Source organism: Echiichthys vipera (genome assembly GCF_963691815.1).
Source record: "Echiichthys vipera genome assembly, chromosome: 11".
NCBI classification, from domain to species: Eukaryota; Metazoa; Chordata; class Actinopteri; order Perciformes; family Trachinidae; genus Echiichthys; species Echiichthys vipera.
In genome coordinates, this window is record NC_139836.1 from 2,687,910 (window position 1) to 2,702,936 (window position 15,027).

General features: G+C 46.6%; 1 protein-coding gene across 1 annotated transcript in view; it reads right to left on the reverse strand.

Moving 5' to 3' along the window:
• Window positions 1-2,549: 2,549 nt before the first annotated feature.
• The window catches only part of LOC310953478 (protein kinase C epsilon type-like), a 73,152-nt gene continuing 60,674 nt past the window's right edge, over window positions 2,550-15,027 (reverse strand). Inside the window, 5 exon segments of the mRNA XM_083922525.1 lie at window positions 2,550-4,436; window positions 4,726-4,734; window positions 4,736-4,873; window positions 7,794-7,982; window positions 8,147-8,285. Coding sequence (XP_083778651.1) covers window positions 4,290-4,436; window positions 4,726-4,734; window positions 4,736-4,873; window positions 7,794-7,982; window positions 8,147-8,285 — 622 coding nt within the window. The 3' untranslated portion in view covers window positions 2,550-4,289.

A 15,027-nucleotide genomic window follows, 5' to 3' on the forward strand; every position in this document is an offset into this window, starting at 1 on the left:
TGTAGTTGTTATAAAGTTTTTGTAGTTTTGTCTATTTGTAACTGTTTTGTGTCTCTGTGTTCATTTTCTGTCTCTTTGTGTTTATTTTTGTCTCTTTGTGGTCATTTTTTGTGTCTTTATGGTCATTTTTTGTCTCTTTGTGTTTATTTTTGTCTCTTTGTGGTCATTTTTTGTGTCTTTATGGTCATTTTTTGTCTCTTTGTGTTTATTTTTGTCTCTTTGTGGTCATTTTTTGTGTCTTTATGGTCATTTTTTGTCTCTTTGTGGTCATTTTTTGTCTGTTTGTGGTCATTTTTTGTCTCTTTGTGGTCATCTTTTGTCTCTTTGTGGTCATTTTGTGTCTCTTTGTGTTTACCTTTTGTCTCTTTGTGGTCATCTTGTTTGAGGCTCCTTACCTCGGTCTGGTTAAATCCAAGAGGTATTCGATGAGGGCTGATGTACAGAAGTCGGACTTTAAATATATGAACCCCTCCACCTCATAGGAGTTCCAATAACCGTTAATTATATAAAGGGTCATTTATAAAGGCTTATCCATCTGAGATCATAACAAGCACTGTCGCCTCACAGAGAGAGGGTTGCTGGTTCTAATCCCGGCTGGGGCCCTTCTGTGTGGAGTTAGCATGTTGTCCCCGTGTCTGCGTGGGTCTTCTCCGGGTTCTCCGGTTTCCTCCCACAGTCCAAAGACGTGCAAGTGTTCGGTTCATTGATGACTCTAAATCACCCGTAGGTGTGAATGGTTGTCCGTCTCTGTTCGTCTCTATGTGTCCTGTGATAGACTGGCGTCCTGTCCAGGGTGGACCCCGCCTCAGATTGGCTCCAGCCCCCCCGAGACCCAGACAGGAACAAGAGGTTGAAGATGAATGAGTGAATGAATGATGATAGTAAAGTAAAAATGAATGTGTGCAAGACTTTTACTTCTGACGGAGTATTTCTACACTCTCACACATTCTTCTTGCACCTGTTTGGTAATCTCATACTGACACTGTGAACCCCCCCCCCCCCCCCCCCCCCCACACACACACACACACACACACTTACACACACACCCACACACACCCTCATGTGATGTAACCACTCATACCCTCTTTTGTTAAATAATTTCCCCTCAGGGATGAATAAAGTTTGATTGATTGATTGATGTCTGTGCTGCAGCTCACTGTCAGGTATGAAGTTTAAATGTAAAACACGACTGTGGCAGAGAACCACAGCAGTGTTTCCATATTTGGACCGATCTGGAATAAAGGACGTTATATATGTTTGGTAACAACAGAAACCGAAGTAGACGTGCTGCGTCAGAGCTACGGTGGAGCGTTAAAGAGCAGGTCACACCACATTTCTCACAGACTGGAAGATAAAGTCCTGAAACGCTTGAGATGGAAAAGATAACTGGGGTTCATTTCTGCACACATGACTTCTTTCTGACATCATGACATTTAATTGGTTTCAAAAATTAAAATACACCTTCACAACCTTTTGAAATACAGTACATTTGGCACGCAGCGTAAAGGAAAGACTATCGACATCAGCGCGAGTGAAGGGCATGAAAAAACAGTTCAGAGGACAGAATGTACAGAAGAAAGCTTCACAGATACAGGGACTGCAACACAACAACAACAACAACACAACATGTACATAACAGTAACATTCTGCATATGACCCGAGGAAGATGAATGTTGGTACTGTCAGTAAAAGCGTAACACTGTTTCCATTGTTTAACGTCAACCCTCCGACTCTGTGAGTTCAACCTGGATGAACCCGAAACCGCACGAAAAGGAACTTCACTCATGGTTTTCTGTTTCATCTGAAGCGAACGATAAACTGAAAGGATTGTGGGCGGAACATTTGGAAAATAGCATTTGGCATTTAGCATTTAGCATTTAGCATTTAGCGTGGAGAGCGTCTGGGAGAGAACCTCCTTTTTGCGCCGCAGCGGAATAAAAAAAATTACAGACGAGAACGAGATGCAACAGGAAACGCACGGAGAGAGAAGAGAGACGACGGACACAAGAAACACGACGCTTTGGAAGATGTTTGTTTTTAAATCTACTGTACACTGCTATTAACGTGTGTGTGTGTGTGTGTGTGTGTGTGTGTGTGTGTGTGTGTGTTCACACCCAATCCCAAGTGGACAGATGCATAGAGACTGGATCGCTTAGACCGCATTTGGAGGCGGGTATGGGACACGTTATCTAAGGGCGCATTCACACTGTCCATCTGTACCGTGCCCAAACAGGTTCCACGGGTAAAGTCTGGTTCCTTTGACCAGTGTGAGTGTAACCGTACCGCGTCTAGGCGGGGTACGCTTGCCGTCCACGGCCCGTTTGGAGCAGCGGGGGCGGAGCTGCAGTCGCTCTACCGCACCGTGATGAAAAGAGAGCTGAGGAAGGCAAAGCTCTGGATCTACCGCTCAGTCCTGGTTCCGACCCTCACCTGTGGTCATGAAAGCTGGGTCAGGACCCAAAGAACCAGGTCGCGGGTACAAGCGTCTGAATGTTTTTCCTCAGGAGGGGGGCTGGAGTCTCCCTTAGAGAGAGGGGGAGAAGTTCAGCATCCGTGAGGAACTCGGAGTAGAGCGCTGCTCCTTTGCGTGAAAGGAGCCAGTTGAGGTGGTTCAGGATCATCTGGTAAGGTTGAACCCTGGGCGCCTCCCTAGGGAGATGTTCCAGGCACGTCCAGCTGGGAGGAGTTCTCGGGGATGACCCAGGACCAGGTGGAGAGATTAGATCTCCACACTGGCCTGGGAACGCCTCAGGATCCCCCAGTTAGAGCTGGTTAATGTGGCCCGGGAAAGGGAAGTTTGGGGTCCCCTGCTGGAGCTGCTGCCCCCGCGAAGAGGTTGAAGATGAGTAAGGGAGTTTTGTTTTTCGATCGTTTCTTTTGTTGTTATACGTTTAGAGTTTACGTTTATACCGTCAGAAGAACAAAATGAAGGAACAGAAGTCAGGTGACCCGACAGTGAAAGCAAATATTTCCAAAATAAAAGTCAAGAAGATAGAAACTGTAGATCCATCGATCTAAAAACAAGTAAATGTTGTGACCAACTTCCAGGTCACCTGCCTTCTGTTCAGTCAAGTCTTCAGGATGAAAAACGATAATAGGAATATGGAATATCTGACTTTCTTTGGGCTGCACATGGACAGTGGATGACGTCAGGGCAGTCTGAAGCTGTCCACCTGTGATCAGAACACCAGAGACCCCTTTAAAGGCCCTGAACGCAGCCTGGGAGCCTCCTACAGCTGCTGAGTCTAATACAGCTCCTGTCCGAGCTCCTCGCACTCAGGAAATACGTGTGAAACACTTTCACGTGCCCTAAAACGACCCAGTCTTCTGTGTACCTGTTTTTGGAAGAGGCTGGAGAGAGAGAAAGAGAGAGAAAGAGAGAAAACAGAAATCTCAGTATTGCACATGGAGCTTTCTCAAAGACGCTTCGATGCTTTTCAGTTCTCTCTAAAGTCCTGAACCCGACCCGCGACATGGATGGACACGTCTGGGCGCCAGCGTGTCTGAGCTCCATGTTCGGGCCGCACAAAGACGAGGACAAGGAGGGTCTGAAGTGTTTGTGAGCGTCACGTGGAACTGAAAGACTTCTAACTTGTCAGCGAGAACAAGACGATGCAGTGAAAACAAATAAAAAATAAACGCACGGAGCAAATACATTCAGTTGAACACATTCAGTCGCCACTTACATGTGGAATCATGAGGGTTTGTTTAGTGGAGTCAGAGGCTGCAGGTCCATGATACACACACACACACACACGCACATGGACACACAGACACACGCACACGCACACACACACGCACACACACACGCACACACACACACACACACACACACAAACACATGCATGCACGCACGCAAACACACACACAGACAGACATACGCACGCACACATGCACGCACACACAGACACACACACAGAAACACACAGACACACGCACGCGCACGCACACACAGACACATACACACGCACGCACGCACACACAAACACAGACACACACACACACACACAGACACACACACACACATGCACACACGCACGCACGCACACACACACTCACATGCAGCTGGAGAGAACAGTTTGATGGGATTTTCACAAATGGAGGAACAACGAGAGCACAGAAACCACAAAGAGAGAGCGATACAGACGATCTAGAGTAATCCCTGGAGTGCTCAGAATCTGGAAAAGTTCAGGAGGTTTCAGTCCAGAGGGCGGGTTTCTTTAAATACTATATCTCTGCTTGGATGTTCTAGGTGCGGTGTGTGTTGTTAATTGCGTCAGTGTGCGCGTTTAGGCCACAGTCTCGTCTCCGAAGTAGGAGAATCCTTTGAACTCATCCTGGTTGATCTGCTTGATGATGTTGTCTTCCACTGGCGTCAGATTTGGTTCCTCGCGCGTGAAGTCCTGGTCAAAGTTGTTCACATCCCTTTTGGTTTTCTGGAAGAGGAAGGAACGAGAGGAGAGGTTTCAGAGGAATATCCTTCAGCTGGAGGACGTGGAGGTGTCAGTCAGAGATGACACGGTGTGAAAATGTCATAAAATCAGGATTATAGAGAGCAAAACTATCACGGTGATCAGTGTTATCCTGCAGCGGTGTGTATCTGATCTTACAGTTATAACGTAACATGTTAGCATCTTCCCCGGCAAACAGGACACACTTTCACAGTTATCCGGTGTGTGTGTGTGTTGTGTGTGTGTGTGTGTGTGCGTGTGTGTGTGAACTCACGATGCGAGGGTTTGAACGGTGGACGGGTCTTCCTCTGCTCCAGCAGCGTCCAGTCGATCTCTCTGAAGAACACGTGGAGCTTGATGGCCTCCTCCAGACCGTGGGCCGCCACACAGCCCAGACGCTTGTTAGGACTCTTAGTCATGAACTGAGGAGTGACGGCAGGAAACGACGAAGAGATGGAGGGACAGAGAGAACGAGAATTACTGCGTTGCTGTCGTTTGCCCGTGCCAGACAGTCAAGTCCGAACCATCCGAACAAGCTTTTCACACTGGAAACAAACCGGGTCACGGTTCACTTCGATCAGCACCCAGAGCGCCTCTTTACGCCTGACCAGGGTTCGGCTCTTTGGTCTGGGGAAGGTTTTACACCTGTCACTTCAGTTTGGATCAAACTGAAAACTTAGAAAGTTAGAACCAAACGAGGCCGGTGTGAAAAGATACAACGATCAAATCTAGCCGGACCACTCGGTTCAGTCTTACAGATGCAGGTCCAGACATTATGAGCCCAGTACAGTTTTGGGCCCATGCAGAACTCTACAGACACTGGCTCGCAGTGAGACCAGCGATCATTTAAGAGAAGAGAATATAAATACTTTAATGATCCCAAGCTGGAAAACTGCAGTTAGAAATACTTCTAGCACCTAAAATCTATCTAGTAATTGAGGTGGCAGTAGCTCAGTCCATAGGTGAACCGTCTGGGAACCGTAGGGTCGCCGATTCGAGTCCCTGTGGCTGGAGAGTAAGGCATTGAACCCCCAACTGCTCGGGGAGCTGTTCCATTGGTAGCCCCCTCGCTCTCACATCTCTCCATTAATTGCATGTATATAGGTCCTGTTTGTGCATGTGTGTGTATTTCGGGCCTGTGTGCGTGTGTGTAACCTGAATAATAACAGAGTGAAAAAATAATGAAATAATTCTTCTTCTTCTTCTTCTTCTTCTTCTTTTTCTTCTTCTTCTTCTTCTAATAATAATCTAATCTATCTAGTAATTGGGGTGGCAGTAGCTCAGTCCATGAGCTCAGCTGGGAACTGTAAGGCGCCGGTTCGAATCCCTGTGTGGACCATGAAAGGAGTGTGGACTGGTTGCTGGAGAGGTGATGAGCAAGGCACTGAACCCCCAACTGCTCGGGGCGCCGGTCCATTGGCAGCCCCCTCGCTCTGACATCTCTCCATTAATTGCATGTATATAGGTCCTGTGTGTGTGTGTGTGTGTGTGTGTGTGTGTGTGTGCGTGCGTGTGTGTGTGTGTTTGCGCATGTGTGTGTATTTCGGGCCTGTGTGTGTGTAACCTGTATAATGGCAGAGTGAAAAAATTGAAAATAATAAAGTAATTCTTCTTCTTCTTCTTCTTCTTCTTCTTCTTCTTCTTCTTCTTCTTCTTCTTCTTCTTCTTCTTCTTCTTCTTCTTCTTCTTCTTCTTCTTCTTCTTCTTCTTCTTCTTCTTCTTCTTCTTCTTCTTCTTCTTCTTCTTCTTCTTCTTCTTCTTCTTCTTCTTCTTCTTCTTCTTCTTCTTCTTCTTCTTCTTCTCTAGTGAAAGCTTCATTAATCACAATAATCATTTGGTATAAATGAGAATCTTGCTCCTTATCACAAAGACTTTGGTTGAAAAATAGGAAATTCTGTGTCTCAGAAGGATCTCTACCTTAACCGTATAAAAAGTACAGTAGTTGAGAACTGAACACAATGGAGTCTCTTTAAAACGCCTCCGTCTTCTGGATTTTCTCAAACACTTGAAAGCTGGCTGAGTGGTCGACTGAGCTGAGAGAGTTTATCATGTGACCTCGAGTCCTTCAGCTGGACGACACGGCCAATCACAGCCCAGAGCGCTGCTGGTCAGACTGGACCGGTCAGAGTCCAAGACGCGCTCCAACATAAACACACAGACTTTCCCACAAGGCTTTGCAGTTATAAGGGCCAAGGTAAACGCAAAGGCTTGTGATGGAAAAACTGCACGAACAAATAAACCGAGGGACAAGTGGCATTATAGTCTCTCACACACACACACGCACACGCACGCACGCACGCACACACACACACACACACACACACACACACACACACACACACACACACACACACACACACACACACACACACACACACACACACACACACACACACACACACACACACACACACACACACACACACACACACACACACACACACACACACACACACACACACACACACACACACACACACACAGAAAAAACAGTAATGGATTAAAACATTAACAAACTTCCGCACCACACAGGAAATGATCCAATGTTCTTCTAGTGGTGGAAACACGGCGCGACATGTGAGGAAAAAAAAATCTGCGTCCTCACACGTGACAGAGAGAGAGAGCGAGACAAACGCAAAACTGAGAGAAAGACAATACGACGAGCAGAGAACAGCTGACAAAAGGAAAGACACACCAACGAAACACTGTTTGAATGGAAACACATCGACGAGCTCTCTGTGGAATGGTCCATGGATATTTTTGAATGCTTCATAATGTGCAACTTTCAATGCTCATAACAAAGCTAAGACGTTTTGTGGAAAGCGGAAAGAAAACAAACAGAAAAACAACTAGAAGCTTCGGGAACATTGTGCTTAAGGGAGGTTTCCATTTTTGAGTGTGTTGTAGAGCAAGGGTGGGCAACTCCGGTCCTGCAGAGCCACTGTCCTGTATGTTTTAGGTTTCTCCCTACCCTAACACAGTAGACTCCGCCTCATTTCCTCTTACAATAAAAGGGCATGTATGTGACGCTGCGGGGAGGGGCGTACGTCCATCTGGCTGACGTTTACCTCCGAGGAGAAGTGAGGGCCAGAGGCTAGCTGTCACTCAAGAGGACACGCCTCTATTTTTTTTATACATTAACAATTTCTTAATTTGCAAACATTGTAATTAGCATTTATACTACAAAAGATATGTGGTCAAGTGCATCTCAGACCACCTCAACAAGTGGTTTGAGTGATCGGATCTCAGTGTGTCTTGGTGGTCGACAACTAAGTGGACTAGGAAGAGGATAAAAAGTGCTCCCAGTGCAAAATGTTTCAAAGAGCAGCTAATGAGACTGACCGCTTTCAGAATGGACACAGCCTCCTTGCTGAGCCAGACGGGGTAGAGGACGTCGTCGTGGAGGATGGACTCAAACAGGTCATCTTCGTTGTCGGCTTCAAACGGTGGCTGGCCCGCCATCATCTCGTACATCAGCACCCCCAGAGCCCACCAGTCCACTGACGGGCCGTAATCCAGCTCCTGAAGGATCTAATGACACATCAGAAAAGAAGAGACTTCAAAAAAACAGAATCATGAATCAAACGGTACGATGTACATGCATCAACTTTAGCAATGAAAAACCGAGTATCATCAGCAAACAGTCAAACATGGACGAATAAAAGTGGCTGTCAACGTTGTGTGTCTGCGTTCACCTCAGGTGCGATGTAATCTGGCGTCCCACAGAAGGTGGTGGTGGTGACTCCGCTGAGGATACCCTCCTTGCACATCCCAAAATCGGCCAGCTTACAGTGACCCTCCGCGTCCAACAGTATGTTGTCCAACTTCAAATCTCTGCAGAGACGCAAGGGTTGCACAGGCAAAAGGAAGGATTACACAATGCACACCGTAAGAATGACATTATCGAGACGTCGTTAGACATCGTACGATATCGCACAAGTAAACACACGCACAAGAGCTTTCAATAAAGGGGTCAAAGTAGTTGAGTTTGAGTTCATTTCAATGACATCTCTTGTGCTCTTGTGCAATAAATGCTCCTCATAAAAGACCACAACTGAGAAAAGATGGAGTTTACAGTGTTTTTTCCAGTCCCACAGGTCTTTGTTTTCTTTATTTTAAGATGTGGAGGGGAAGAGAGAGTGGAACAGACCTGGGAAAAAAGAGAGAAAGTTAAGAAGATGGATTGAGGGGAGGCGGAGGGGGGGTTGGAGAGTGTGAGAGATAACAGAAGCAGTGTTGAGAGATGACAGGGTTGGTCATGAATACAGCCACTCTGGGTTTGATGGTTGATCGCCACAAAAATGTCAACATCTCCTCGATGTAGCCAACGCAGCCATTCAGCCCTGAGGTGTTTTCAAAAACACAGCCGCCCTGATAGAGTGTGTTTGTGTGTGTGTGTGTGTGTGTGTGTGTGTGTGTGTGTGTGTATGTGTGTGTCTCTGTACTCAAGAGCTTATGCAACTGTCCTGTTTTAGCAAGTCCCCCCCACAAAATAAAAAAAAAGAGGCGGCTCAACAATCCAGTTTGGGAGCTGCTGTGATTTGCTGTTGAAAAGGTTTTTATCCCATCATGCATTGCTCAGGCTGACGTAACGCCCTTTCAAAATCTGTTTTCCGGGTCCAAGCCATTCCGGTCCTCGTATTTCTCCAACGCCGCAGTGCCGTGCTCCCCGGTGTTTGAACAGATCTGAGTTTTTAAAAAACAATGTAAATGTCATTTGACGTCTTTCTTATGGATGAAAAAGAGTCTAACTGATGAAACAGGTGATCGTAATTGTTCTCGTTCCGCCATTGTGTCTGTTTTGTTTCAAAGGAGCGTTTGGACCCGGAAATCGTATTTTGAAAGGGTTACGTCAGACTTAACGCCGGATATGGCAGCCGTGTTGACATATCACGCCAATGAACAACAGCAACCAATGCAGCATCTCCATATATATATATATATATATATATATATATATATATATATATATATTATTAAAGTATTTCTGATTCTGATTCTGATGTTAAACTACAGCCACTAAAGGTCGCCACCCAACAACAAACACTTGCACAATGGACCTGTCCGGCTGTGTTCTTGGTGGGGACTGTCGGGGTTCGGACTTTGCGATGGATAGATGACGGCCCAGTCGGCAAACTTCACTGTGGTGATTTTTTTATTCATTCATTCATCTTCAACCGCTTATCCTGGGGTCGGGGTCGCGGGGGGCTGGAGCCGATCCCAGCTGACAGCGGGCGTGAGGCGGGGTCCACCCTGGACAGGACGCCAGTCTATCACAGGACACATAGAGACGAACAGAGACAGACAACCATTCACACCTACGGGTGATTTAGAGTCATCAATGAACCCAACACCTGCACGTCTTTGGACTGTGGGAGGAAACCGGAGAACCCGGAGAAAACCCACGCAGACACGGGGACAACATGCAAACTCCACACAGAAGGGCCCCAGCCGGGATGCGAATCTGGTACCTTCTCCCTTGTGAGGCGACAGTGCTAACCACTACACCACCGTGCAGCCTTGATTTTTTTTATTTTGGCAAAGCAAACGTAGCAGGATTATGTACAACAAGACAGCAGCGATTAGGACCCACTTGCCCTTTAGCCAAATGCTCCCCTCAGGTGAGCCGAGCTTCCTTTTAATACCCTTTGGCCCCTCCCCCGGGCAAACCAATTATCCCTGCACAGGGGTTTCAACACATAAACCGGGAAACAGAATACCAGAAGCTCTGGTATATGTAGTATTTTTTGCACCCCTAACCAAGTGAGTTTCCTATTGATTACGACCACGACCTGAATTTAACGCGAGCAGTCAGCTGCAGCTGCGCAGGTACCTGGATCTGGTGCAAAGTTGAACTATAACCGGTATGCAGAGTCGCCTCAAGCTCCAATGGAAAAGGACATGATGGGTGCAGCGGAGCTTGACAGTTGGCTCCGAACCAAGTTTTCACTCACAGTAATGGTTCATGTTTAGGTCGTTGTGAATAATCTGGTTTTTGAGCTCATAAAAAGCCAAAAGCACGAGTTGAGAAGTTGATGTGTGTCGGCTTGACTGATCCATCTCCGCCGTTCTTACTCTCTCAACTGCGGTTGTGTTTGCTGAAGCGTGTTTGCTTTGATTTTTGCGGACACCGCATTAAACTTTCATCACTCTTAGGGCGCACTCACACTGTCCTTCTGTACCGGGCCAAATGCATTTTTTCAGCTAAAGCCTAGTGCGTTTGAGCAGTGTGAGTGCAACCGCTCCGCGCATAACTGTGGACAGCGGGCCGTCCACGGCCCGTCTGAGAGAGGTGGGCTTTTGTAAAGCACGTTTGCACGTGTACGAGCGCGATGCCTACGGCGGTTCTGACATCATTTATGTGCGCCTGTTGGGACATAGTAAATAGAAGGAGGGACCATGTGCCGACATTTAAAACAATGGCGGTGAAAGGTTCACGTTGGTGTGATGCGGAGGTGGAGTGTTTACTGCAGATTTGGTCGATGAAAAGATTCAAAAACAGTCGACAAGACGCACAAAAACTCCGAGGTCTACGGAAAGATCTGGAAACAAAGCCACGCATCGCCATGACGTCATCAATGCGTGTGACGTGTTACGGCGTGATGATGTATAGGCAGCAAGAAGCATTCTCCGAGGCCCAGGTAGTGTGAGTACAAACGGGCCTGGAGGGGGGGACAAGGACCCTAAAGCACGGGGCACGGTGCGGAAGGACAGTGTGAGTGCGCCCTTAGCTTCCCAAAACAACCCCAGTTCTGTCCTAGTGAGCAGCGGGGGGGCTGTGCCTCGCTGAAAGGCCCACTGACGGCCTCATGTTGAGGCAGGGAAAGAGCACCACTTGTTCTGAATCTCCCTTGACGACAAATTAAAGTGGCGACTGGCGGCCTGTTTGCATATCTCACCTCCAGGCGACTCTGAGCACATTAAATCTGAATTGCGCGCCTGCAGCAGGGCGGACAAACAGCACATGAATTTAATGCATTTGTGATTGAATTCAAACGGCCGATGACGCTAATCTTTGTATTACACATCACCGCTCTGCAGGGAAATTCAATATTAACTGGCTGCAGGTGTTCAGCTGCACTAATGGAATGATATTTATTTATGTGGAGATGTGTTCTTGTGGTTTGCAGGATGAGAAGGAGCTAATAATCCATGTTGCACAGCAGGGAACATTTTGATATCTTTTGTTTTTGATATATTCTTTATTTGGTTTTAAGTTTTCTTCACGCATTGATTCTTTGAATATTCACTATTGTTACTATTTTATGTGTTCTGGTCTTTTTATCTATGTGATTATTCGTATTCAAAAATATCAAATCCAGTCAATCTTTATTTAAATGGCACTTTTCATATTTTTTACAGTAACACAAAGTGCCTCACAGACAATAAAAGCAAAACAAAACTAAAAACAAAACAGAACATGAACATTAAAGCATCACCATGAGAACGCAAACCTCCCACCCCCACATAGATACACACAGAGATACACAAAGACATACACACTCACGCACACACCCACACACATACACACACACACACACACACACACACACACACACACACACACACACACACACACACACACACACACACACACACACACACACACACACACACACACACACACACACACACACACACACACACACACACACACACACACACACACACACACACACACACACACACACACACACACACACAAACTAGCGGCTGGGCACTGAGATCTGAGGTGAGGAAGAATCTACCTTTGGGGGCCGTGCATACCGAGAGGAATCACGGTCCATGACCACAGGGGGCGCCACCACAGGGACCCCCCCCCCCCCCCAAGCCCAGGCAGAAAGGGGGGCTCCACACCACGGTGTAGAGCTCTCTGACACCCGGGTCAGGGCCGTCCACGGGACAGCACCCCCATCGGTGGACCAGAGACAAGTCCCAGTGTGCTCGGCCCCCTGGAGGAAACACTGGAAAACGGAGGGGCTTAAACAGTAAAATAAGATAAAAGGTAAAGAACCTAAAAACTGAGGGAATAAAAACAGCCACAACAGTAAAATAAGATAAAATACATTATATATATTGTCTGGTTTATTTATTTGAATGACCAGTAAGGCCTACGATTATATTTGTTTGTTATTGCCTGGCAACCACTTTTAAGGGTCAGTGTTGAGCTCTGTTGATATCACTTTATGTGTCTTCCTTTCTTCCAAACTGCTGCAGAGGGACTTAATCTCAGTACATCACCATATCTGACCATTTGGGCCGATGCACGTTTTTCAAGATTACTCTCGGCTTTTTCTGCCTTTATTTGTCGGGAGAGCTGGAGGGGGGGGGGGGGTCATGCTGCAAAAGGCCACAGGTGGGACTGAAACCTGTGTCGCTGCAGTGAGGACTTGGCCTCTGTATACGGGGAGCAGCCTCTACCAGGTGAGCCAGGGTGCGCCCCCAGTAGACGGGGTATTCCCTCAGGTATTTCAGATTTGAGTTGATGAGCTTGTTACTGTCGATCTTGATATTGATTCCATTGAAAGACGATAAATCATCGTGTCGGATTATCTCTACTTCATATGTTTCGTATGTCTTTTTGAAAAAAACTTTAATATTGTTTGAGAAATCCTGTCAATAAACAAGAGGAGTTCTCTCACGCACACACACACACACACACACACACACACACACACACACACACACACACACACACACACACACACACACACACACACACACACACACACACACACACACACACACACACACACACACACACACACACACACACACACACACACACACACACACACACACACACACACACACACACACACACACACACACACACACACACACACACACACACAGCAATCAGGCTCAATTGAGAGCATTTCCTGTGCTTCATGTTAATCTTGAGTGATTTTTCCATTACGTCTTCAGCGGCAACCCCTGTGCACTGTGACGGCTAACCTCTCTCTCTCTCTCTCTCTCTCTCTCTCATCCCCCATCGTTCCCTCCATCCTCCCTTCCTCTCTTCTGTATGAGGACATGTTCCAAACACACACAAGGTCAAACACACACACAAATAATGATAGAGTGGAGAACAACATTCAAATTGACGAAGTCAGTGACGCGTGGAAGCGTTTCCCAAACTAGAACGTCCAGCTGGTGGTTGTACGACTCCAACCAACCAGTAGAGTTCACATCCAAACTGTCCCGACTGACCAAACATAAGCAGTGAACAGAGCTGCAACGATTAATCCTCTAATGAAGGGATGTTTTTATGAATCAAAAGTTGAATAAATGAGGCTGTGTGTGTCAAAACCTTCAGAATACAGAGAGGGATGAAAGTGGACAGTGTCCGGTCCGTAAGAGCTGCTGAAGTGGAGCTTTTAAGGCATGGGTGTCAAAGTCAAGGCCCGAGTAATGAATTACCTTGGCCCCCGGGATGATATTTGATTAGTATTTTCCACGCACCAAAACTACAATTCCCACAATGCAACGGAAGCCCACAAACTCACTGCAAGTGGGCCGCCTCGGCTTCATTATTCATCAGCATTCAGGGCAGATGTCAACTTTCAAATGTGTATTTTGGATGCTTTAGTCTGAGAGAAGACGATGTTATGGACGCAGATTAACCAGTGCATGAGTTTTCCCATAGTGTCACGCCTTAAAACACTCATTTCCATGATCCGCTTCTCGTCTGCCAATCTGCATAACCATCCATTAGCTTTGACCTGCTTATCCTCGAGCTGGAACCACCGTGAGGAAGCGCGCTCCGGACAGGTGTTGAGATTTTATGACCTTTCCATATTTTTTCATTGTAAGAGACTTGAATCCTGGCAGACTGCAGGACAAACAGAGGCTGGGGGTCTGATAGAGGTACGTTTCAAGTCTGAGGCCTGTTTGACTCAGGGACAGACTTCGGGTGGAGTCTCACTTTAAGACACGGTTTTGTGGCCAAAACCAATAAAAAACAACACACAAAACAATACAGCTGCGAGCCTTTGGGCTTCAACCGTGATGACTGTTTTGGATTAAATAGTGCCAACCCAAAGAAACCCATTCACACAGTTGGAAGTGTGTGGTTGTGACCCCCCTTCAGGATTAACATCGTGGTAACAATGAGACCTGCTCCAGCAGGCACCAGCAGGACTGGAGATCTGTGACATCATGTCGCCAAAATAACTGAGACAGGATGGAAGTAGACTGTCGGGGTAAAGCTTTATGCTGGTCACCTATTTACGGCCACATTCTCCTTCTCTTCCTCTGTCTCCACTTTATATATATATATATATATATATATATAGGTATATATACGATGCTGTATCCAGGGCTTAGCGACGCCCACGATGCCTGTGATTGGTTTAAAGCCAGACCACAGACTGTATTATCAGGATGAACTGAGCTTCCAGGCCTGAAAAGTGAAGCCAAACCTGCATCCTCTCTAATGTCCAGCAGGGTCGACTGCACTGGCTCCTTAAGAAGTGTGACTGTATAGAAGTCAATGAGGAAATGAGCCTAAATCTCAGTAAAAATTTTCCCTAATGAGTTTATGTCTCAGTCTCTATTTTCAAGTCTTCTTCAG